At 55.1% G+C, this 25,966-nt stretch overlaps 1 protein-coding gene across 3 annotated transcripts in view; it reads left to right on the top strand.

The window, feature by feature from the left end:
• NHEJ1 (non-homologous end joining factor 1) overlaps positions 1–25,966 on the top strand; it is a 44,549-nt gene that overhangs the window by 3,129 nt on the left and 15,454 nt on the right. For all 3 annotated transcript variants that reach the window (XM_072932107.1, XM_030277343.4, XM_030277344.4), the window contains exons 4-5: positions 1,584–1,722; positions 2,580–2,638. In XM_072932107.1, coding sequence (XP_072788208.1) covers positions 1,584–1,722; positions 2,580–2,638 — 198 coding nt within the window. The remainder of the gene's footprint in view (positions 1–1,583; positions 1,723–2,579; positions 2,639–25,966) is intronic.

The following is a 25,966-nucleotide window of genomic DNA, read 5'->3' as shown; positions in this document are numbered from 1 at the left end:
CACAGCCCCGGCAGCCCCCCAGCCCCGGCAGCCCCGCAGCCCCGGCAGCCCCGGCAGCCCCGATAGCCCCCGCAGCCCCGCAACCCCCACAGCCCCGGCAGCCCCGCAGCCCCGGCAGCCCCGATAGCCCCGGCAGCCCCGGCAGCCCCCGCAGCCCCGGCAGCCCCGGCAGCCCCGACAGCCCCGGCAGCCCCCGCAGCTCCCGCAGCCCCGCAGCCCCGCAGCCCCGGCAGCCCCGGCAGCCCCGATAGCCCCGGCAGCCCCGCAGCCCCGGCGCCGCTCCGCTGCGGGCCGCCTTTCCTCGGCCCTGAACGGCCGTGCTTGGGCATGGCGGGGGGACAGCCGCGCTCCCCAGCTGCTGCGGGGGCTCTTCTCCCCGTCAAAATCGAGCTGGGGAGCGCGTAATCGGGCTCCTGGCTTGGCTTACCCCAGCAACTTGATGTCCCTCCTCGGCCGAGACGCACAGAGGCTGAGCTGAGGAGGTGCAAAGCCCCTGTTCCCAGCTGCTCCTCTACTTTATCTTGGACATGCACGCTGGATCTCTGCAAGACACCATGGAGGTGGGAAGCAGCTGGGGTGCTGAATGTGGCTGGTGTGGATGAAGCAATGGGGATCAACTCTGCCCCAGCCCAGGGCTTGAGGAAGGCATAGAGCCTACCTGGCTTGGCCTATCCCAGCTCTGCTGCAGGTGGTGCACTCCATGTTCTCCAGTGGGTGATGGCCATCACCTCTGGGGTCATGCCTGAGGGTGAGCAAAGCACAGAGCCCAGTGTGGGCTTGCCAGAGGAGCGAGAATGCTTCAGGAGCAGTGCTGGGTTTGCTGTCCTCTCACCCATGGAGTCAGCCTGGCCACAGAATCAAGGGGCACAGTAGGCTGGGGGATCTCAAATACCCTTGCAGAGACTGAGGGAGGTGATAGGAGAGAGGCTGCTTTGTGTGCCTTCTGGGCCAGGGTGGCCCAGCTGGGCTCCAAGACAGAGGACATGCCCAGGGCTCTGCATGGATCAGGTATGGTGTAAGCTTAGAGGTTATACTGGGGGGCTGCAATGGAGAGCATGCACAAGTCCTACATGTTGAGATCTCTTTTGCTTCTGATCTTACTTCCCTGTGAGTAACAGTCTCTCATGTTCATCAAGCCACAGTTTGACACCTTGGGTCTTTCTGGTTTTTCACCCAGCCATGCCTGTTTCTTGCATAAGAACATGCCATGAGGTGTGCAGAGCCGTGGGGAGGGTCTGGGTGGCACGTGGGGGGGGCTCTCTGTTTCCTGTTGCACCCCAGGTAGTGGGTGGAGCATTGCCTGTGCCTATGCCTGCACTTTCTTTCCCTCAGGCTCTCCTTTCCTACAGCCTGAAATGGAGGGATGTGTCCCACAGCATCTGACCTACCTTCTCCCAGCTCACATCTTTTTACCATTTCCCACTGGATGTGTGTGAGATGTGGGCTATTTTGTAGAGCCCTGTGTGACCTGGGCTGCAGCTCTTGCTAGGACCTTGCTGGGTACCCTGCTTTGACCACTCTGTGGGCAGCTGTGTGCCTTCCTAGACCTGGACCTTTCCTAGAGCATCCCTTTTCCATTGTAGGTGTTCCGTCACCTTGTGCGGCCCCTGATTCAGATGAGCCTGGCGCTGCAGTGCCAGGTGCAGGAGCTGATTTCCCTGCTGCTCCAGAAGGATGCTGAGATCGAAGATTACAGGGAGAGTGGGGCCACTCTCAGCAGAGGTGAGGAGGGATGCCTGGGACAGAGAGCAAGTTTTCTCCTTAGCACTGGGCTGGTGTGCTTTGCTCCCTCTGGCTATTACCCAGCCTAACTTTTGTTTCATGCTTAGCTAAGCCAGCAACACAACAGGAGCCTGGATCTGCCCTGTAGGTGCACTAGAGCTGCATTGGTCAGCTGCACTTCCCTCTACCCTGCTGCATGCAATCTCTGCAGGGCTTGGAGCAGCCTGGACAACTTGTCTTGGGCCCAGGGACTGATGCTGGTGAGCAGCTAGCCTGTCTTGTCCCTTACTTGGTGCAGGGCAGAAAGCTGCGAGGAAGCATTGCAGCCTAGTGCTGAGCAAATCCAGCCAGCTGCTTCTCCAGACCACATCTTAGCAACAATGTGGGAAAACTAGTGTTTTGGACAAGGTGCAGAGCAGAATACTGTGTCCTTGTCCTGCAAGAGGAAGACACAGGCTGGCTCACCCCTTCAGATGAGCAGCTGGACAAGCAGTGTCCTGTCCCACAGACTCAGACAGCTTATTCCAGCTGTAAGATCTGGGAATGGTGTTGAGCATGCCTGCCACCTTTCCCTACTCCTCAATGCAGAAGTGCTGGGACAAGTGTGGATGGACTGTTGCCTGGCTGGCTGTGTGCATCAGCAAGCTCAACCATGTTTTTCCAATTTCCTTGTAGTCCTTGCACCTTCTGCTAACCAGGTGATGTGTCCCTAGCCTGAGAGGCCTGCTGGTGTTTCCTGCTGATTCTGGGAAGAGCATGCTGGAGCTTTTCCCCTGCAGCATCCTCGCTGTGTGGTCAGGGAAAGGGGAGCTGGGGTGGGAGGTCTGGCCAAAGGCTGATCCCTCTCTCCCTTGCAGACCGCCTGCGGACAGAGCCCTTCCAGGAGGAGACGTTTCAGCAGAACTTCGTGGCTGAGGTAAGGAACGGTGCAAGTCCTTCCTCCTCTGCCAGAGGGGTGGTTTCATTAGCAGCTGTAGTGTGAGGTGTGCCAGGCTGGATGGGAGCTCTGATGGGGTTAGCTGGACTTGCCTAAAGAGGAGTCATGCCCTCTAGCTCTCCCATGGCTCTTCATGTCCTTGCACCTCATCTCTAGGGCTAGGAGAGCTGGGAATATGCCTGATATGGCTGGATGGGAACCACCTGGTCACTGGGAGCTGCCAGAGGTGCGAGCCAGGCTGGCTGCTTCACAGGAGTGTGCCATCACTGGGGCATATTCACCTGCCTCCCAGAGTTGCTTTGGACCTAAACACTGCTGCTGATGGCAGGCCGGGATCAGGTGAATGAGGAGAAGCCATCTCTTTTTTAGTTCACCTGTTGCTTTTAGAGGTGATTTTGCAGTGACACATTGTGGGGACAAGAGCTTTTCAGCATGTTATCCATGCTCTGCCTATCACTGTCTCCTTGACACATTCAACTCTTAAATCAGATACGTGTTTTGGAGAAACTGAGACTGGAAGGAGAGAGTCTTTGATCCTTTTGCATTACTGGTAATCATCACAGAAGCACTAAAATGATTCAAACTGATGTGTCAAGGTCAGAAATGCTTGATGCCCATTGATGCAAAAGGACTTGGCACGTTCATGAGTGCTCTGTGCTCGCTGTGAAGGCACAGGAATGGGGGCAGTGGTACCTGCTGGGGACCAGGTAGTCAGCCAGGGTGCCAGTGGGATCACACAGCCTTTGGGAGGATGTTGCTTTATGAGATGAGCTGATGTTCTTTTGCAGCCAACAATAGATGATCTGCAGAGTTTCTAAAAATTAGAGATGATCCCTCTTTTATATTCGAGGCATTGCATCCAGTGCAGGCAACTTCCCCCTGGATTATGAAGGATAGAGATGAATTCACTGCTGGACTGCAACTTGAATGTTGCCTAGGGACCAGTGATCATGACCAGATTACATTCACCCTGGGCACAGAAAGGACATTCCTAAGCAGTAATTTATATCCTTCATGCCTTGAAAGAGCTAATTTCCCAAAGCAGGGGGAAAATTATAAGTGAAATCAGCTCAGAGGAAACATTTAGATAGAAAAATGTGAATGAAAATGGTGAGCTCTTTCAGAAGAATTTCAGAAGCCACAAAAAGCCACAATTCCACAATCAAGAAAGAGGGCAGCGTTGGCCCAGAGCCCGTTCTGGTTCAGCAGCAAAGTGAAGGCAGCAATTAGAAATAAAAGAGCAGTTTATAACAAATGGGAGAGCCAGAGTAGATAGCTATCAATATAAATTAGAAATTATGAAGTGTAGAAAATGGGTAACAGAAGCTAAAGACATCAGGGAAAAATCATGGCGATGAACAGAAGGAAAGGCTTTTATTTAGTGTAGCAGGAGAAAACCCCAAGCTCCCAGCAATAGGATAAGCTTATTAGTAGACAGAGGTGGTAAAATTATTTATACTGGGCCAGATGTGGCAGAAGCAGTTGGTAAACGTTTCAGTGCTGTCGCTGAGAGGATGCAGGCAGATGTGCCAGGATAGGGGGATGATGAAGTGTCTTTGTAGAAGAGTCATCTGAGCAATATCTGCTAAAGATAAACATCAGGCTTGAAATTCAAAGTCCTCCAAGAGCTGGTAGGGTCTGGGCCATGGGGGAAGGTGCAGAATGGGCAGGAGGCAGCCCTGCACAGAGCCTGGCAAAAGCAGCTGGTGTGGAGCACATCTGGCACAGGCTGAAGGATGGGATGGTTGTTGGTGCTGTGTGTCCCAGAACAGTCCAGGAGCAGTGCCTTGGAACAAGATGGGGAATGGAAGGCTCTGGGAGATGCTGCTCCTCTGCATCCTCCGGTAGCCAGAGCACTGGCTGCAGGGGAAAGGCTGGTGGAAGTTGTGCATTTGGTCTGCTGGGAGGGTGTGTCCTCTCTGTATTAATCTCATTCTTTATAAAGCTGATGGATGCTGATGCCATCCTGCAGCAATGAGCTGTGAGATGTAAACAGCTGCTGCCTTTGGTTTGAATATGGTATCCCATTGTTCTTCCCGATGCCTCCTAGGTCTTGTGTTAGTGAGAAACACCAAACATGGTTTTTCAGTTCTTCACCACCAAAACTGGCTCTTCACCCCAGTCTCTCCTCTCGTCTCTTGTGGCAGAAAGGTGGTCTGGGTGACCTCATTGTCTCTGTGCAGTTACTTCAGAGCCTCCAGGCAATATAATACTCTGTCAGCTCCTAAAAGGAGCAGCACAAGGAGCTGGGGTCCCTCAGGACATACTGTGGGGAGTTGGGAATGCAACGAACAACTCCCATGTCTAGGTTTTCAAAAAGATGCTGGACAATCAGCACAGAGTCACAGGAATGAATTGAGGACTGGGGAGAGAGCCCAGCATTGAGGGACTTGGAAGGGAAGAGCTCTGTTTAGCTTATCAGGGAGAAAATTGAGAGGTGCCTTGATTATTGTGTGTGCAGGTCTTTACATGGAGAAAAGGCTGGTTAGTGAAGGGCTCTCTTTAATCTTGCAGGGAGCAGTGGAGCACAAGCCAGGCACTGGGAGACAGAGCCAGGGAATTTCAAGTTAGAATGGAGGCACTTGGGTTTGCTCCTGCCAGTGATCAGGGCATGCTCCCAAGGGTAGTGGTTGATCCTCCATCTCTTAATGTCTCCAAAAATGGGCTAGGAGCCTGCCTGGAAGAAAACCAAGTTGCTGGGTTTGGTCTTGGGATGTGCATGATTGAACATCAGTGGACAGGAGGTCAAGAAGAGAGATCTGTTGGTCCCTCTAGTATCTCCATCTGTGAAATGGGGCTACAGGTTGTGGATGTTTGGTTATGGTAAGCACCTCTTGGCTGGAAAGGGATTGTGATGATGTGGTACAGGGCTGGATGTGGGCAGGTGCTCCACAGCTTTGCTCACTTCCCAGATATTTGCTGTATCCCACATGGAGAGGAAAGGACCTGTCAGTCCCCCAGGGACTGCAAAGCCTCTCACCTTAGACATGCCCTTTATCTGGGCTTGTGCACTTGGCTGTCCAGGGCATTTTAACTAACCATGGGGAGTTTTCCAGCAAAGCCCTGGTAATATTTATACGTTTAGGAAATGATGCTTTCACACACACAGTTTTTGGCAAGGGTTCACTGCTGAGCAGCTGCCTGGGCTTGAGCAGAGCTGGAAGGAGAGCAGTGGCTGTGCACAAGCCGAGGCAAAGCTGGTGGCTTTTATTGGCAAGCCCAGGGGTTCACACCATTAGGGGAAGGAGAAGGCGGCTGGAGAGGGCTTGATGCTTCAGGGCTTCCCCAGCACTATTCCCAGCAATCTAGGACCTGGCAGGCTGGGGATACATTGTCCCCTGGTGTCCCTCTGGGTTACAGAAATGACCCCACAGGGCAGGTGAGGTGGCCACCCATGGGTTTTGAGGGCCTGCCCCAGCTTGGCTACAGTCAGCGTTTCATGACACAGCTTATTCCAGAGTCTGCAGTCCAACTTAGAGAGAAAACAGTGAACAGGTTCCTGCAGCACCGTGCCCCTTGCTCTGAGGAGGGCAGGGACAGGTACATCGAGGACAAGCTCACGGATACCATCAGTGCAAATATAGCCCCGTGCCCCAGGATGCTCTGCCCGTTGTATTTTTATATTTTTATCTGCTGTGGCTGGCGCGGGGGCGGCTGGCTGCTCCACACCTCCGCAAGCAGAGCGCGGGACCTCGGCAAACAGGACGCGGCGGGTTCACGGCTCGACCCCGGGGCCCGGCGAGGAGGAGGAGGATGTACCATCAAAACAAGCAACGCTGGAGAGGAAGATAAACAAACAGGCAGCTTCCAGTGTGGCCCCAGCCGAGGGCGAGTGGGAGCCCCGGGGCCAGGGCTGGCGGTGGTGCCGGCAGCGGTGCTGGCTGACGTCAGGGCGCCCGGGGGTCAGCATCCCTCTTATTGTTTCCCACCGGGGCTGGGACCAGGGCCAGGCACCCGTCCCCCTCCCGTGTGGGGACACAGGCCAGCGGGGCAGGTGGAGGATGGCCAGGACACGCTCTGGAGCCACAGGCCACTGCCACCACGGGGTCCGGCCGGGTACCTGGCTGCTCACCCCCTGCCTCCGGCACCCGGTCTCTCCTTTTTAGCAGTAACTAAAAATAAGCCCTGGGTAGCAGAGTGGCCATGGTCTGGCCAAAGACGAAGGCGGTGGTGGCCTGCGTATTTTGCAGGGTGGGGACGGCATCCCTCAAACCCACGCCAGCTTAGTGCAGCGGAGAGGAAGCAGCCCTTTGGCTCCTCCAAACGAGGGATGTTTTTAATTAGCACAAGGTAGCTGCGGCTTTGCAGCTGCGACTGGGCCAGAGCGGGGTGGGCGGCATGTGTGCAGCACAGGCTGCGTGCACACGGGGTGCACGGCTTGGGGACAACGTGCTGGGGGTGCTCCACTGGGCTGGGGCCCCTTAGCATGGGGCTGGGGAACGAGCTGGTGGCCACAGTGCTGCTGCTGTCAGGGCTAAGTTGTGCAAAATTTTCACAGCCCTGAGCAGGTTGGCTCAGGGCAGAGGTGGCAGCATGAGGCTGGCTTGTGGGGCAGCTTGGATGAGCAGAGCAAACTCTTGTGTGCTGCCAAGCGTTTGTGCTGTGAGCCACATGGGTGATGGTTGTTCTGGATTGGGGCCACCCGGGTGGTCCTTGCTTCATTCCTGAGCAAGCTTTGGTCACATCATCCCATCACTGCCCTGGGGTCTGAGTCGCACACTGGAAATGCAGTGAGCTATGGCTGTGCTGAGCAGAGTGGGACACACACTGCCCTGCACACACGTGTACTCAGGGAGCTGCACACTGCTGCAAGCAGGAATGGAGCGAGGGCTGCTTGTACTCACTGTGAGCACATGTACCAGAGCAGGAGCCTGAGAACAAGACTAGGAGTGTGCATGCTGGTACTGATGGAAGAAGGGCAGAGTGCCACATCTGCTGGCTGAAGAGGACAGGGGACAGGGGCTAGCACTTAGTGTCCACGCTGGTGCACTTGGGGAGATGCGCTGGTGGTCATCACAGTGTGGGTGCTGACCACCGCCTGGGCACCAGCCCCCTGCGGTGTTTGCCATAGAGGCCCGTGGTGGTTGGTATTGTGGTGTTATTTATTTATTTGCTGAGGCCCCATCAGGTGTGGGGCACCCAGCCAGGATGCACTTTCGGGGCTGCCACTGGCAGCCACAGGCCGCTTGCACAAGCAGTGAGTCAGTGGAGCTGCATGCTGCTAAAACCAGACTTGGCACAGCACCCCAGAGCAGCAGTCTGCCCAAAAGTGCCCAGACCACGGGCAAGCAGTGAGTCCCTGGCTGCCGGACCAGAGCTAGGCTGGCTATGATTGCTCCAGCCCTTGCCTCTGCTAGGGATGTGGATGCTGTCCCAGGAGCCCTTAGGGGATGCTCCTTCTGGGGATGTGGGGGTTTCACAGCCCAATCCCCTGTGACTGTGGCTGTGTCACCGCAGAGAGTGGGTGGCACCTGGACCAAGTACAGGCAGCTGTCTGCTTGATCCCAGCCCAGCATCACCCAGTGGTTTGTCTGGGGATGGAGGGATGGATAAACACCAGCACAGCCACCCTCCCTGGGGTGCTGCACAGCCCTTGTCTGGCACATGTGGTCTGGCATGTACAGAGAACCCTCTTTTGCAATCGAGGTGTTCCTCATCCTCTCCATGCCGTGCCATGCTGTGCTCTACCATGCAAAGCTGTGCCGCACCCTGCTGTGCTGTGCCAGGTTGTGCCATGCTGTGCCATGTGCTGCAGGCAGGAAGAGGGGTGTCACAGATCTTCTGGCAGAAGGGGCCAGACCCTGCTCCTGCGGGAGAGGCCCCAGCCTGTGCATGGGCACTGGCTGTGCAGTGCTGCTGAGGAACAGCCCAGCTCGGGGGATGATTGATCTCGTGTCAGCAGGCGGTGGTTTGAGCCAGTGCCAGGCCTCAGCTCAAATGGGAGCATTGAAGGGGGAGAGCCCCTTCCCCCTCCTGAAAGCAGAGCAGCAATCCCCCTGCCACCACCCCAGCTCTGCTCCCGCATCTTGGCCATTATCAGCCCTGCAGCTGCAGGCAGTGCCCAGCCCCGGGGAGCACACGAGGGGCACCAGGGAGCACGGAGATGTCTGGGGTCCCAGCCCCACCACACTAGGCACTGTGGCTGTGTTTGCCTTAGAGAAGGGCCAAGGGGGCATGCAGGGATGGTTGGCAGAGGAGATGGTCTGCCCCTCACCACTGTGCCTTGCAGCCACCTGTCCCAGCTCAGGATGTGGCAGCAGCTCCTGGAAGCAAAGGACGTTTTGGGGAGGAAAACAGAGTAGACTTTGATGAGGCACTAAAGGCACTGCTCTGTGTTAGCAAAGGATGTGGCAGCACCTCTGTCCTCAGCTGATGGGATTTGTACTGGGGTGTTGCCATCCCCACTGTCTCCAAAGGCAGAGGAACAGTGCTGCCTGCACCCCTGGTGCTGCCCTCTGCAGCTCCCAGCTTCCCTTCTGTGCTTGACATGTCAGTTTTTTCCACCATATCCCTGTGTGTTCTGAGCCCCTCACTAGTTTCCTTCATTCCCACAAGCTGCATCCCTTCTCCAGTAGCATCCGCTGGCAGCTTTTATTGGTGTTTCCGAAAGCTGATCCCTCCCTGTCCCATGGGACAAAGCCTCTGCAGCCTCTTCCAGTTGTGCCAGCCCATGCAGAGGTGATAGTGAACAGCTGAGACATCTGGGCAGACAGCAGCACCTGGGAATAGGTTGCTCTGCATCCCAGGGGACACAGCCATTGGATTCCTAGTCTGCTTCTCCCACTCTGCTCGGACCTTTGCACTCTATGTATCTCTGTAAGGAAACAGGGCCATTCATGTATTTCTCTCTCTATTTATACCTCTCCCTTTCCGTATTTAGTGTGTGCGCAGGCAGAGGGGGCAGCAAATGCTGGGGCCACTGATGTTCTTGGCTCCAGCACCGGCTGGAATTTCGTCCTGGAATGTATCCTGAACCACTCTGAAAACACGAATAAATCTCTGTGTGTTGTGTGCATGTGTGTACACAAATACATAGACAACGTATAGACATGGAGCCATATAGGGCATTTGTGAGCTTTGCTATTTAAAGGAAGGAGTAGTTAGAGGGTTCTCAGCAAGGCAAACACCTCTGGATCAAAGGGATGCAGGGTGCTCTGCTAGTGACCAGGTATATTAGAAGATAGATGGCACTTGCTTTGTCCTCTCCAGGGACCTGAAGCCACCCTGTTGGTGACATGTCCAAAGCAGCATGCTCTTCAAGCCCCAAGCAGTGCTCTGATCCCATGGTGCCTACCTTTGATTGAGATCCCTGCTTCCTGACCTCCAGCTTTTCAGTGAGAGCCACAGAGAACCAGCTCCTGAGCTGCTAATACAGGCTGCAGGGCCTGATGTGGAGCTGGATGATGTTAGGCAAGGATATCGACCCCTCTGTGGCACAGGATAGCCCAGGGCTTCCAGAGCATCAGGGTTGTCTCCTGAACGTCAGTTAATGATCACAGCTCTTGAGGAGAGATCGTGTGGGAAAGGAGGAAATAAATGGTAGGTCCCAAGTAGGTGCTGAGCTGGGCATCTCCTGGGGATGCTGCAGCATCTGGTGCTCATGGCTGTCTGGGAATGACAATGAAAAGGGGAAAAAAGAAATTTGATACCAAATCCCAAACAGGATGCTTGGCCATGCCAATTCTTCAGGATGTGCTGGCAGCTGCCTTGCTGTGGATCCTGGATGAGGCCCTCTCGGGAGCACCACTGGGTCTCCCAGTACCTTTTGGGCAGGAAACAGGTATCCTTTTTTTAACCCAGCTCAGGGCAGGGTCACGGTGACTTCTTGTCTTCTGGATGCTGAAAAACCTGATATCTTGGGCTGAAAATGCCCACGTTTGGTCTCTGGCCAAAGGCGATATGTTTGTGGGTGGGGGAAATTGGAGCAAATTCCTGCTGTGAGTCCTGCACGTGTGCGCGGGCGTGCGGATAGGGGAAATATAGTTTTCCTTTTGAAAAAAAAAAGCCCTGCTTATTTTTATACAGAACTCCAGAAAGGCTGAAGGTGGAAACTTCATCTGTCAGCAGCTTTCACAGGGGAGCGGGTCCCTGCCTGAGTTTGGGGGGAAACCACAGCTGGGTGTTAATGGGACTGTTAATGAATTAATGTTGGCTGCTGGGGGCCAGCGGGGAACCCGGCTCAGTGCAGCCGGAGCACATGGAGCCCTGCCTGCACGTGGGCTCTGGCACAGCTGCAGAAAGCCCCAGGTCTGGGAGCCATGCACTTGGGGAGGTGTGAGTCTCTCCTAGTCATGTCTTTCTCTCTGGTTTGTGGAAACACTTGGAAATGTGGCCGCATTGCCAGGGGCAAGAGGGTCCTACAGCTGGGGTGGGTGTGCTACCCATCCATTATGGGCATCTGCTGCCTGGGCTGGTGATACCATTTAAGGCTGTGTCTATTTAGCTGCTAAACCAAAACTTTAAAGCAATTTAAAGTGAAGTGAAATTCCCCCAGGTTTATTTATGGGTTGGAAACCTGTGTTGCTCAGTCATTGCAATGCCTGCAGCAGCACTGGTCTCTACATGGCACTGCCTATCTGCAGCCCCTCTCAGGGTTATTTCTTTCTCCCCAAAATGTGGAGGAACACCCATGTGAATGTGATAAGCACAGCCATGTCCCATGCTGTGGACTTAGCAGTACCTTTGTAGATTTTTCATAGCTGGTTTGCTGGGAGCAGCTCTAGAGCACAACGAGGAGGTTGTGCTAACATGGTAGCATACAGTGAAGCTGAGAAATAGCATTGTATCTGCTTAATAAGAGGTAAGAGGGGAAAATGCAGAGACCATCTGGGAAAGAGAGAATAAATTCTTCTCTGTAGACTTCTCCTGCTGTGTCCTTCAGGCTCTGTGAATGAGATCTCAGCCTGTGAGATCTGGGCAAGCCTGTGGCATCTCCTGGGATTTCTCCCTCCAGTATCAGACACCTGGTGAACCAATGGGAATGACTGGCCATCCTGAGGGACAGATGACTGTGTAGAGTGAGGGATGATAATGCCAAAGAAGGGATGGCAATGCTGAGGAAGGAAAGACTACACTAAGGAAGGGATAGCTATACTGGAGAAGTGAAGACCATACTGAAGTAAAAATGACCACACCCAGCATGGGACTGTGGATGGACTGGTTCCCCAACAGAAGATGCTGTTACGGATGCAGAGAGAAAGAGACAGAGCCTCCTTCTCAGCTGAGAGGAAGGCTGAAATAGCCTGATCCCTTGGGGACTCTGCTTGCTTCCCAAGGATCCTGTGCTTGATGCAGAGGCCACTTGGTCAGACAGACTCTCACCTCAGTAAGGAAACCTCTCTGGGCATTTGGACCCAGTACCTTTCATGGGACTTTGTGCTGGTTCTTCATAACCAATCTCCAAGTATGTGGCCAACATCTGCTATCCAGCACCAAACCCAACCAGTGGGACTCAGGGCCTGGAGAGGGCAGTGGCTGGGCCCTCTGGCAGGACTGCTCCTTGCAAGGGCGGGCTTTACACAACTTGCTCCCCAGCATTGGAGAAGGTCCTTCAGAGGATCCCAAGTTCCAGCTTGGAGGGACTCTGAGGCGCTTCTGTGCCCAACTGCCCAGGCTTGCAGTCCAGCTCTGGCTCCAATAGACCTAGAGCCCTTCCCAGCCCTATCTTAGACAGACGGATATCCCAAAACCCACTGGTCCCAGGGGCTCCCACTCTGGGTCCCTCTGGCTGAATGAGGTGGTGTGCGTGTGCCCAGACTGTCCCCTCCTGTGACTATACAGTACACACAGCTAAATATATGTCCGTGCAGATACAGGAACTCAGAGGGGCTGAGTGATGCTCCTTTTCTATACCTCTTTTCATGGGGAGAGTTAATGAGATTCATGTCATTAAAGGGCTGATGTTTTGTGGGATGGGAACCTTTTAAACGGGATGTGTCCTGGCTTAGTCATGGCAAATATTTACCAAAAAAAAAAAAAAAAAAGAAAAAAAAAGAGAAAGAGGAAAAAAAAAAGGGACATACCGTATAAAATTAGAGTTCTGAAAATAGTATTTAGACCAAGTGAGAGAGAGGAACCTAAAACAGAAAATACAGCCCAGTCTGTTCAGGAGTCAGGGGAAGAGAGAGTGGGGAGGTGGGGGAAAGCCAGAGATAAAACGAGAGAAACCTCGGCAGTAAAAACAGCATCTTGGTAAATAGACTATTAAAAAAATTCTGACCCGCTTTATGGCTTTCTTGGCTGCCGTTCAGCTGTGCTGCCCTGGCCGGCACGGAGGGAAGGTAGCAGGAGCCGGCGTCTGTGTGGATGCTCAGAGCCCCAGGACGCGGCTTCCCCCCACCCCCCCGCCCCGGAGCAGCCGCACAGGGCGTTAAATTTAGCCACATAATGATGGCCCTGAGGAGGCAGCCTTTTGTAGCCACACTATAATTACTGCCTCGCTTATAAATTTTATTTTTCTTATTATGTTTCCTTCTCCTCCTCTACTGGGGAAGGGGTGGAGGGGGTCTCCCACACCCCTGTCAAACCCACAGCTCTCTGGAGAGAAGGGGGTACCATGGGATATAGGGGAAGGTGGGCATGACTGCCCAAACCCTGTGCTGCTCTCCTGTCCCATTACAGGGCTCAGCCCTGCGTTTGGGGATGGGGGAGGTTTGGAGCTAACCCCAGTGTGGTAGGGTCCCTAAAGCGTGGGTGTCTCGACCCCCCTGATACTTAGCCTCACCCTCTCAGGCTGCTTTGGAGATTGACTTGTGCAGGCAGGACCAGGGGATCTCTGGTGGGGCTGCGAGCCCATGTCACAGCCGGGCAGCCAGGATCCCCACCAGGCTGTAGGGGATGCAAGGAGACGTCGTCTGGCCCTGCTTGGCAAGTCACCGGCTCCAGCCCTGCTCCTCACAGAGGTGGGAAAGGCGAAAAGGGCGAGGGCTGGCCCCGGCCACCTCCTGCCAGGGCGGGCAGAGGGTACGGCTCCTCTCCGGGTCAGTGCAAGTGGGGGACGGCTTCAGGCCGGGCAAGAACGTGCCAGAAAAGGTCTCGTTCCCCTCTTGTTTTCCCAAAACAAAGGAAACAGCCTTGCATTGCTGGAAGTCGCGTGCTTGGGCTGTGCTAGCTTGTTATCATCCGATAACCTGGCGACCTGGGAGCTGCCCTGCTCCTCACCCGTCGAGCCCGCGCTACGGGATGCGAACAGCTTCCGCATGAGCTGCCCTTTGCAGAGATCCGTTTTCCGCTTCCCGGGCTGGGGGGGACAGTGGTGGGGGCTGCCATGATGGCCCTGGCTGGCCCCGGGCTCGCCATGTGCCATATGCCCGGAGGAGATCTGCCCCTGCAGGTGATGCTGGATGGTGAGGGCTGAGGAAATGCAGAGAGCAAGTGCCTTGGCATGGCCCAGGTGCTGCCATCCTCTGTGCAGTGTGGAAGGAGATTTGGGACTCTGCTGTATTTTGCTTTGTCCCATGCAAATTCCCTGAGGGCACCATGGCCAGGCTTTGCTGTGGAGCAGGATGGGTGGTCTGCAGGGCTGGGGGGGGGCAGGAGTCCCTTGGGTCATACAGTGATGTCTTCAGGGAAGGGACCCTTGCAAACTGCCAAGGAAGGCTGTCCAGCACCAGGACTGCCTGCTTTCCCTTCCAGCTTTCCCCCTTCTCCCAGGCGCTTGCCTTGGGAAGGATGCAGTGATGCCGAGCTGCTCTAGGGACTTTGATGGGGCTGGTGGGCACAATGATATTCATGTATCACCATGGAGACGTGTTTGGGAGAGCATCTCCTTGGCAGAGCTGTGTATGGGGCACATGCAGAACCACGGCAGTCTCACCCAGCTGTGCTTTGGGGAGCCGGCTCACCCCAAAGCAGCCCCTTTCTCCTGCCCGCTGCTACAACGGCTCTGTTCAGTGCAACCATGACCTGAAGCAACCTCCATCCCTTGCTCAAGTACCCGTTTCAGGGCAGGTAGGACAATACTAAATCAACTCCTTTAAAGCCTCCTAACCTGCAGCCCCACAGACGTGCCGGTCTCCATCCCTCCCTCATCTCCTGCGGGCACACTGGGGTCTGGTGCACTGGCCAGCTGCCCGGCCATGGGGCTGCCTCGGCTGCTGGCCAGGAAGCTCCTGGCCTGGCTGGGTCTGTGCCCTGACCCTCCACCCCACTGCGGGGATCCGTGGCTTGCGCCAGGCGCCAGGGATTCAGCACCGAGGTGGTCGCAGGAGTCCCCAGGGACAGTAGCCACCACCTCACTGGTGGTGGCTTGGGAGCCTGGAGAGAGCTATGGAGCAAGAGACAAAGTGCCCTTTCAGCCTAGGCCCTGGAAAGATGTCTGTGTGTGTGTGCAGAGGTTAATGCCTTCAGCCCAGAGGAGAGGAGAGGAGAGGAGAGGAGAGGAGAGGAGAGGACAGGACAGGACAGGACAGGACAGGACAGGACAGGACAGGACAGGACAGGACATGGGCTAACTCCATCCCCACTGGGAGCCAGGAGCCATCCCTGCACGTGTGCCTCTGCATGTGCTTGCGTGTGCCTCTGTGTGCAGGAGGCTTATGCATTTCCATCTCGGTATATTTACATGCGTCATGTGTGTATCTTACTCATCACTGTGTTTTTCTTTCCTTGTTCTTGGGTCTTTCCCCCGCCCCCACCATGGAGCTGTAATTCTTATGGCATTTTATTCTTCACTTTTTTTTTTTTTTTGTTCAAATCTACAGTTTTGGAAGTTGCTGCCTCCTTAGGAAAATAAACTGTATTTTTAGTGATTGTCTGCAAGGCTGCTGATGCCGCCTGTCCCTGCTCATCGCTTACTCACTACTTGTTTAAGCTTTTATTTACCCCTTTGCCTCATGCTGGGGTGTGGGGGCAGCCAGTGGTGTGCTGGGGCTGAGCAGCATGGCAGGAGCATGCCAGAGTTGTCAATGAGTGAAAGGCAACTCCAATCTGGCCTTTATTGAGGTCTGGGTTTGCATAGCTCTGGAGCAGCCTGCCCTGTAATCAGTCAGCCACCAGAGTTGGCCAGCCTTGTAATAAAGTAGCTCTATATTTATTTGTTCTGTTTATATGCTGCTCTGTAATAAGTTGGGAGTCTTCCCCACTCCCCCCATTTTCTCTGGGAAGTTTCTCTGGGTCTCTGAGGGGATCTGCCATCGTGTGTGGATGCTTGGGGCCCTGCATCCTGTGAGCTGCTTTGGCCACACGTGGGCCATGTGCCTTCAGCTCCATGTGCCCCATACACCCCAATGTCCAACTGTTCCCAACCTCTCCCCAGCATTCCCGCCCCATTCCCCAGTACAGAGAGCCCCAGTGGCTCCCCTGGTACCCCATATGTCCCCATGGCCCCTTCTCCTCTATCCCTGTTGCCCCCAGTGCTGCCTCTGTGAGTCCCCTCCCTCCCTCTCTATTTCAACTTTGGGTCTTTTTATAATGCATTCATTAAAGGGAGCTCAGTTGCCCTTTCCCCAGTGAGGCTGGAACACTGACAGCCTGTTCACCCGTGTGTCTGTAATTAAACTCAATCTCTGGGTGAATACAACAATGTGACTGCACAGAATAATTCCTGGAGATCCTGACGCCGAGGAGGAGTGTGGCCTGTAAGCAGCTCATTCACGCCTGGCTTTCTATAAATACTTTACTATGTGGCATTAAAAAAACTTCAAGCCCTTTCTCCCCCCCTCTATTTTTTTTTTTTTTTATTAGTGCTACATAATATAGTAATTGTGTGACTAGAAGGTCCCCCCTGTGCCTGCCCAGGTTCACAGGCCTGGGTGTGACCTTGGGCTGCACTGGCTGAGCACGGGAGCCATGCCCAGGGACTCCTGTGCCCAGGGACCTGCCAGCCTCACCAAGGGGATGCAGGTGGCCTGCAGAATCCTCCATCCCAGAGCTCTGCCAAGATAAAAGGCTTACATCCCTAAAACCCTTCCCAGTGGTGTCCCTGCTGGCAGCAGTGCTTGGCTGATACAGGCTCTGTGGTCCTGGGATCTGTGGCTGCTGGAGGGAGATACTGATGGATCCTGGGGAAGAGGGAGGAAGGACAGGCATGGAGGAGTATCCCTACATTCCCATGGCCATCAGTGGCTGCTCCCCAAGTTCCAGCCTGGTAGCTCCTGGGATCTTTGGGAAGCCACAGGACAACTCCACAGATCCCATCGTGCCCAAGGACAGGCATTAAGTGTGTGCCTGCTGTCCCCTGTGCTTCCCTGAGGCCATGCCTGCCCTCCCCTCCCCTGAAGCCTACTGATGGCATGGCTGCAAGGGTGCTCAGGCACACCCAGGTCCCTGGGCAATCCATCCTCTGGCTCTGTCACCTTCATCACTGATGTTTTCCAAAGCAGACACACACCTCAGGCACAGGGTGCGCCAGCCCCACACACTGCCCAGCTCCCCAGGCAGCATCCCTAGGCTGGCTCTTGGGACACTGTGACTACAAGTGCCTGTCATGGTGCAGAAGCCACAGTCACAGAGCAGTCAGCTCCCTGCCTGCCTGGCTCTTGCTCTCTGTTTTGAGACCTTGGGGTTGCAAAGAAAGCAGGACTCCCACTCCTCTGGCCAGCTGAAGAGCCAGAGCACAGAGACTGAGGACATGCATCCCATCCTCACTCTGCCATCTGGTTGACATGGGGATATCGCTTTTTTTTTCATGGCTAGGAGTAATATTAGGTCTTTGTGCTGTGTTGATGTTCTGGAAAGCCACAATGGACATTAATATTCATGAGCCCACGCCACCTCATCCATAGTCATGTAGCATCCTTCAACAGTGTGGTCCCTGCGTGTTTTTCACCTGTGTGGCAGTGTAGTGCCCCAGAAAGTGGCAACGTGCAGAGCCAGAGCTGAGCAAGGGCCGTGGTTGCTGGGGCAAGATGAGCTGTGGAAATTTGAGGACCAGCTCTCCCTGGGTGCTGCCCCATTTTGTGGCTGCCTAGTTGAGCTTGAAGATAAGCAGACCCACAGGTAGTGCCCTGGAACAGGGACATCCAGTGTCCCTGCTCTCCCCTTCAGCCTGGCATTTCTCCAGCTGCTGCAGCCGTGTTCCTGCCTTGGCACTCCTGCCTAGGTGGGGTAGCCTCTGAACTTGTCCCATAAAAGCTTGGGCAGGGTCTACATCTGCTGGTACAGAGCAGAGTGCCAGGAGAATTTCAAGTGCCTCCCATCCCTTCCATTTCTCACCCCCCTCTGTCTGCTTTGCTGCTGAAGATCCCCTGCATGGCCCCCGACCTGCCCCACTTGATTTATTCTGTGGGACAACCCAAACTGCCCCCTCAGCACCAGCACTAGGGACTTGGAGCCCAGAGGAGGAACAGCTCGGCATCATTTGCATCCTCATCCCTGGCGCGCTGCTGCAAACTGGATGCCGAGGAGATGCGGCCGCGGAGGGTGACAGGGACGCGGCAGATGGCGCCCTGGGTCCGGCCACCGCCTGCCCATCCGGCACTGCATCCCGGACGCTGCATCCTGCATCCTGCGTCTCTCTGCCCCAGGCGCTGCATCCTGCAACCACAGCGCTGCAGCTCTGCAGCCCTGGCATTGCACTGCCCTGGCTGCAACCTCTGTGACGGGGATGCTTCAAGGCAGCAGGGCTGGTACCCACGTTGTGCTGTCACCCTGGTCAGTGGTGCAGCAGGAGCCAAGGAGCTTTCCCCCATCACTACAGCATCAGAACCCTTGCCCCATGTGGGTTAGGAGCAAGGATGTGCCTGCAGCTGGTTTTGCCCTGGTCTCTCTGCTGCAGAGGTTCCTCCATGCGTATTTTCTTAGGTTAAATGAATCAGGGCAGATGAGTGGGGTTAGGCTCCAAATTCGGGGGTTCTTGGCCTGTTTCTTCCTTTAGGAAGGCTACAAGAAGTGACACATTTTGGTGGAAGGAGCAAAGAGCTGGGGTCCCAGCTCCCCAGTCCCTGCTGGGGCAAGGCAAGAAGTACTGGAGCCAACTGAGTGCTGCCCAGCACAGTGTGGGGACCAAACAGCATCAGTGGCCACAGCACACCTCCTCTCATTATTTATTGCTTACTCCTCAGAAAGGGTCTCTGTTTGCCTATTTATGATTTTGCTGCAAAATCTGTTGATAGAAAGATCAGAAATGTTACTTATACCTCAGCTCTTGCAGTGATGGTACTGCTCCATTGACCATGCTCAACCAGTGTTCAACCAGTGCTGGCTGTTTCATTCCAGCTGGGATCAGCAGTTATATTCTCTCAGACATCAATACCAGTGTGGCCTGCTGTCATCCAAAGAAGTGACCTTTGTCCATTTCCCCTCTCCAGCCTTTCACTTGTCACTTTGATAGCTCATCTTCAAGCTGCCTCCAAGTCCAGGGGTACTGCCAGGGTCTCCCCACAGCCAGGTCTCCTGCCTCTGCCCATAGTGAGGGCTTGGGCTCCTGGGAAGCTCTGGCAAGGCTTCCCCAAGACCTGCACAGTGGTCTGTCCCATGCAGCTCCCCAGAGATGTCCCTCCGTTCTGGAGGCTTCCCATGGGCACAGGTCTCAGCAAAGCTGCACAGTGTGAGCCAGGGTGCCCTTCCCCTGGCTCCTTTCCGTGCCAGCCTGTCTGTGCAGCTCCCAGTGCTGCTGCCTCCCTTGCCTTTTACTTCTGTGTTTTTACAGCTCAGAGGGAGCCGTCCTGCCCCACTTCCCCTCATGCTCCTAATTTCATAGTTCTCTCCATATATCCATATATATCCATATGGCATTTGATACAGGTTTTATGGGCATTTCCATACATTTTACAGACACAGCCATTACAGAGCCAGGTTTCACCCGAGAAACCTCAGGGGAGCAGAGCACTGAATTGCCTTAGTCTTGGCCCCAGAACAAGGCTCTCTTCTCTCCCTTGCTGGGGCTGCCGCTATCAGCGCTGCAGAGGGCTGGGGGATGGCTTGGGCTTGGTCATGCCAGCCTTGAGAGCCAGGATGCTGCCTGCAGCCTCATCCATCCTGCTTCTTGCAGCCTCATGCTGACAACCCCAGGGCTGCCACTTCTGCCCTTTGCTCCCTTTCCAGATGGATGCCACTGGCAAGGGACCGCTTTGAATTCAGGACCACAGTCTGTATGGCTGGGTTGCCGGTATCCAGCCTGTTTGCCTGCCTGTTGGGCTGTACATCCAGCTGGCTGTAGGGACTGGAAGCCCCTGGCTGAGGTGCAGAGTGATGCCATCCCAGCTGTCAGGGCAGGGACACTGGTGCACAAGGCTCTGAAGTGCAGCTGCTGCAGTGCGTGCAGAACATCTGGCCTCTGATACAGTGGCTTCTGGCTGGTGGAGGGGCAGAAGACACATCCAGGTGCCTGCAGCTCTCTGCACATATTTTGGCCTGCTGCAGAGGCTGCCAGCACTGCTGTAATGCCCAGCACTGCACAGGGACTGACTGTGTTCCCAGCACAAGGGAACAAGCCTCAGATCTTGCTTAAAAAGAAGTCGGGTGACATGTATCTTTATCTTCACCATGGCCAAACCCTAGAGCAGCCTGAAGTGCAAATCTAAGGCATCACCATGACATTGTCTCTAGGTGCTGGGCTGTTGGGCACCGTCTGCAGGGGAAGATGGACTGGGACATGCAGGGTTGCATGCACTTAGCACCCCTTAGCACCCCCACAACCTGTTGCTACTTGACGGGGGCAAACACAGCAGCATCTGGCCTCACTTCAGGTCCCCAGTTCTCCTGGCCTCGCACTGGACTGATGGGATGAGGAATTTTCCACCCTGTGTGTGAATTCCCATTTGCAGGGCAAATGCCCACTCCCACCCAGCACTGCCTCAAGGACTGCTCCTTGATGCTCAGCCATCCTAAACACGGCTGTGGCATCATCCAATCCAGCTCTGCATGTGAGCATTGCCCTGGATCAGCTATTAATAGCAGCTCCCCTCTCCCCTTTTGAGGGCTGGTGGGAGTCCAGGGTACATCCCACTCTCTTTTCTTGAACAGATCCTGAAAGCAGGAACCATTTGTGGCTTCCCTGGCCAGCATGTCTTTCCTTGGCCTCCAGCATGTTCTATTTTCTGTGCTGTTTACTGTTCTTCTGTGGGCTGTCAGGTTTCCACGCTGGGGAAAGTCTTGTAAATGGGAGGGTGGGCAGCGAGTCTGACGGAGTGGCTACGGGAAGGCAGGGATGGAGGAGCACAGACAAGGCCTTTATCACAGCCTAGGGGATGTGTGGCTCATAAATCCAACCCAGGCAGATAGGGGATAAATCATCCCAGCTGGGACACTGGTGGTTACCCATGGTTAGAAATTAACTTTGTGTTGGATGGGTCCCAGGCTGTGGGATGGGAAGGGAAGGCTGCTCTGGGCAGTGTGCCTCCTGCCTGGACAGCCCTGGAGCCAGGCTGCAGGCAGGCAAGGAGATGCCCACTGCCCTGGCCCAGGCAGGCAGAGCTAGTGGGCACAATTAAAGCCAGAGTGATGAAGCAAACAAGCTGGGATGGATACTGTGGATGAACCTGTGCTCTGGGTGATGATGCCGTGGCATTCACTCTGACCTGTCTGGACTTTAGCCTGTCGATGAGTGTCTGTAGCCACTGCACTCATCATCATGGGGCTGCAGCACACTGGGCACTAGGACTGGTCTACATGGGAGGGGACAGGGACCCCAGGTGGGAGGGAAGGCAGCAGGGTGTGCTTGCAGGGCAGAAGGTATGTGCTCACAGCAGGACTGTCACTTTCCCCCCCGGTTTTGGCAGAAATTGAAGCCTTATCTGCTATCACAGGGACTTCTAGGCTGGGGCAGTCTCTGGCCTGGCTCTGTGCCTCTGAGGGTGGGAGGAGGCAGTGAAGCCCACAGACCCTGTTTCACTTTCCCTCTCCAGCTGCAGTATCCTATCTGCAGTATCTGCAGTATCCCTCTATCTATCCTTCTAGTTCCCCTTTCTCCCCTCCCTAGTGTTCCCTGCCCAGCTCCATGAACATCCCCAAACTCTACTATGTGTAGGGCCAGGGCTTCCATGACAGCTTTTCAGGTATGCAGCTACAGCACCCCCTTCTTCTGCTCAGGTCAAGTGCCCAGAGCAGGGACCATGTCACTCTTGGAGTCTCAGAGCACCCACTGAGGAGGAAGAGGGGAAGGGGCAGGGGTGAAGAGGACACCCCTCCTGTAGTGGGTCTCCAGGCATCTGGCTCCGCTCACTCCTGGCCAGCTCTCTAATAGCTCCCCAGCTTTCCTTTCTAATGAGGCTCTAATTGGAAGCCGGTTGTGCTTCCCTTCCCTTCCTCTCAGAGCTCTCCAGTCCCAGTGCTGCAGGGTGATTAAGCTGAGGTTTTGGGTTTTTTTTAATATGGCAGAATTATTTTGGAAGGGCCAGGATCGTTACATGACGGGCTTCTTGAAAAACCCCAGGCTTCGCCTTTCAGACGAGGCCTTTTCAAGTGGTTTTGCACAGTACACGTCTCTGGGCAGCGACCGTCTCGAACAGTTACTGTTAATTATAGATGCCTCTTTCCCGCTCGCCCATTACTCAAAGGATTTTTGTGTGTTTTAACAGTGTTTTACATCAGCCTGAATAAGACTCTATTCAGTATTTCCAAGAGCTGGAACTTGGGCATCCCCTGCTGTATGTGTTGTGCTCTCCTCCCTGCATCCCTGGGGCCAGGGACCAGGCAGCCAGCATGGGTACAAGCCTTCCTCCCGCTGCCCAGCCAGTGCATGCCCTGCAGGAGTTGTGCCTGCTGCATGCAGACTCTAGGCACCCTTCTCTTGGCTATGCATGGCCTTGGGTCTGCATGCTCAGCTCCTTGGGCCATCTCCTGAATCCACGCTCCATCATCCTTACATGCTGAGCTCCACTGCCCACTGGTGCACGCTCAGCCACACCATGTGCCCACATCCATGTCGTTCTCTTTGCCCAAGGATTCAGAGTCAGCAACGGCTCAGGCACGATGGTTCCATCCTGGTCTCCCTGGAATGTGCAGGGTCGTCTTTTCCTTGCCGAGTTCCAGGCCAGTGTGTTCCCCTTGCATTAACACAGTAACCTGGGCTGTTCCCCAAGTCCTTCTTCATTGCCCAACTATTCAACAGCAGCTTATTGCACTAATGTCCTTGACAATGCTCTTACCTCCCATGCCATCTCATTTGTACCCTCTGCCAGCAAAAGCCACTACTTATTCCAGCTTGCCTCCTGTGTTTTACCTTAGGTGTAAAGGTAAGTCTGTGAGAAGAGCTTGCATCTTCTCCCATGACAGCCAAGCTTGTTTAGCCATCCTTCTTGTGGAAACATCTCATCCTAAGTATTTTCCCATTCCCACTGCAATCCCCAGATGCTCAGCTGGGTATACTGGTTCCTTCAGAGAGCTCTGGTAGGTTTGAGAGGGATGATGTGCCTTCTCTCCAGCTGCAGGTTACTGGTGTTTCTGCTCCTGAAGCATTTCCAGATGAAGAACCGAGCTCTGGTTCCCCCAGAGAACCGAGCTCTGGTTCCCCATCTCTCCCTTGAGAGATGGGAATCCCCCCAGGCTGTGCTGAGCACTCCACAGAGGGGGCACAGACTTTTGGGCAGAGCCACCTGCCCAAATGCTGGGCAGCTAGTCTTGGCAGTGGGTGCCCCTGCCACGCCGTGAAGCTTTGGTCAGTGCAGAAATCTAGAAGGGTTGGAAGATAAGGAGCAGCACCAGGACTGTTCTGCTGACCAATTTCACAAGGCCAGAGGTGACAAGAGCTTCCCCTGTGTCCTCTGTGAGCTGCTGGCTGCTCCCCCAAGAAACCATAAGTTGGAGGGAAAAAGTGGAACCTCATGCCCACCACCATCCTCCTAAAGGCATGAGTGGGGACTGGGGACAGTGGAGGGGCACAGTGGCATTGTTTGGGGAGAGCCCCATTTAGGAAAGGGGGGATGCACCTTGTTTGGGCACCTCTGCAGCCCTTACCTCCTCCACCTCAGCATACAGGGCACTGTGGTCAGGCCCATTTATAAAGCTGGTAAATATATTGGCAGAGTTTGTGTCCCCTCCAAAGGTCAATATTTGTGCAGAGTTTAATTTTAACTTAACAAGCAGTTGTTTGCAGAGGCTGCCCTGTTTGTGTGTGTGTGTGTGTGTGTGTGTGTGTGTGTGCTTCCCCACTGATCGATGCCCATGGGGAGGGGTGTGAGTGGCTCTGGTGTGTGCACTGACTCACTGGGGCGCAGAGGGGGTCGGTGACACTTCCTGCTCCCGGAGATGCTCCGGATGCAGGGGCAGCACTATGCGGTCCAGAAGATAAGGTCCAGGCTCTGTGGCCGAGTCTATAAAGGCAACCCACAAACCTCTCCGGGAGGTGACAGTGGGCGACATGTGCCCTGTGAGGCTCCAAACAGCAGCCAGTGGGGACAGTGGCTTTCCCAGCCTGTTCTGACCGGTGCCCTGGGCTTGCTACAGGCAGCCCTGCAACCGCACAGACCCCAGCCTTGCCCCTGCTGAACCCGCGTGGCTTTTGTGGCTCTCATCCATGTTCTGGCAACATGGGTCTCCCAGCTGAGCACATCGTTCAGGCTGGTTCCAAGGCTCTTCCAGTGTCACTGCCCATGGGGTTTCATACCCACTGTCCACTCTCCCACCCCACCAGATAAGGCAAACCTGCATCCCACATGCACCTGCAACACCTCCCTGAGGCTGGTGGCTCCTCTTTGGGAGGTCCAGAGCTGAAGTGCCCCTGCACTGGCAGGGAAGAGGGGAGAGGTTCTGGCCTGGTCTGTGCCCACACACCCAAGGCTTCTGTTTCTGCTACACCCAAAGCTCCTCTAGCTGAAACCCCAGCTGTGCAGGTACCCTGTCTGGGCTTGGGGACAGGCTGTGCCACTCTTCACTCCATAGCATCTCATCCCTTGGCATAGAGACTGGGATCTCTCAGGTGCCTACGGTGCATCCTGGCAGCCTGGGGCAGGATAGGTCAACAAGTTGGATCCAATACTTCCCCCCGGCTCATCTTGCTCACAGTACAGAATGTGTTGTCTGCGGGAAAATGGGAGAATAACAGTGGGAACAGCTCTGGCTTGCAGGAGTTTTTCCAGCAGCCTAGAGGCAGGAAGGGGGGGGTGCAGCTGGGGGAGAGAGAGAGGACAGAGCCCACCATCCCCGCAGTGCGGCTGCCGAGGCTCCGTGTTTTGCAGCCTGCCTTGTGGGCGCTGAGGTTTGGTTTCCTTCTCTCTACTCTTTTCCTCTTCCTCGCCAGGCCCCGGGGCTGCTGACTGACCTCAAAGGGAAAAGCAGGCTCTGAGGGACAGCAGCAGGGATGGGCAGGGGTAAACACGGGGCTGGGGCTGGCCAGGCAGTGGGTGATGGAGGTGAAGTCATGCCGTGACGTCAGCCCTGTGGCTTTGGGGACAGCCGTGGTTAGGCTGCTCAAGGAGGGGCGGCTGTTTTTCTGCAGCTCCGCCGCTTGCTCCTGGTGCCCGTCTAACTTATAAACTTTAATGGCCAGTTTAAAAGGTTCCTGCCATGGGCACCTTGTTGCCAGATTTAGGTTTTTAATTTGGAAACTTTCCCCTCTGTGGTCAGAGGAGGAAGGACTTGGGTCCGCTCAGGGCCAGTCATCAGGACACGCGGGTGCCAAAGAGACAGTCCAAAAGGACCGTGCTGTCGTCACTGGTGTCGGGACAGGGCTGGCCACGCATGGGGCAGACAGGCTGGAGGAGCCCCCTGGTTCCCTCCTGCTGCCCACATATTGGTGGAATAAATTTAACTCCTCCTCGCCGCTGGCTGGGGGACCACTGTCAGCTGCCACCTGCTCCTGATCAGCACAGTCCTACCCCCAGCCCCAGGGCTCACACAGCTCTGGGCTGTGTGGGCAGCATTCTCATCCTGCAGCCCTCAGGAGACACCAGGGGCCCACAGACCTCAGCTCCCAGGGGCGAGCGTTGGGCTACAGCCACGTTTGCTGCTGCAGGTGCCAGCAGAGCTGGGGTTAGACACAGAGCCGGGGTTAGGCAGAGCTGGGGTTAGGTACAGAGATGGGATTGTGCTCAGAGTAATGCCTGGAGGTATTGCTTGGCAGGAGGATAGGATGCAGGGCCAGCACTACAGGAGACACCGAGGGCATGGCACTGCTGCTCTTCCTCCTCCTCCTCATGTCTCACCTTCCCTGAAGCCCTTTGGCAGCCCCTGCAAGGTGTGGGTTAGCAGAATCACATTTCCCTGCTGCAAACTCAGCTCTCCTCTGCCTGCAAAGACCCAAGAAGCCCTTGCAATGCCCAGGAGTTGTTGGGTGCTGGGACACAGGGTGAGATCTAGCCCTTTGCATTCAACAAGGAAACCGGCCTATAAGCTTGATGGGAGCCTCCCCACCGTCTTTCCATCAGCCCTGGTGGGAGTGGGGACATCTTAACCCCCACAGCTGATGCCACCTGGGGTTACTAATAGTGG

The sequence above is a fragment of the Taeniopygia guttata genome, chromosome 7 (assembly GCF_048771995.1).
Source record: "Taeniopygia guttata chromosome 7, bTaeGut7.mat, whole genome shotgun sequence".
In the NCBI taxonomy this organism is placed as follows: Eukaryota; Metazoa; Chordata; class Aves; order Passeriformes; family Estrildidae; genus Taeniopygia; species Taeniopygia guttata.
The sequence above is the reverse complement of the archived record's forward strand: the minus strand, read 5'-3'. Positions and strand labels throughout refer to the sequence as shown.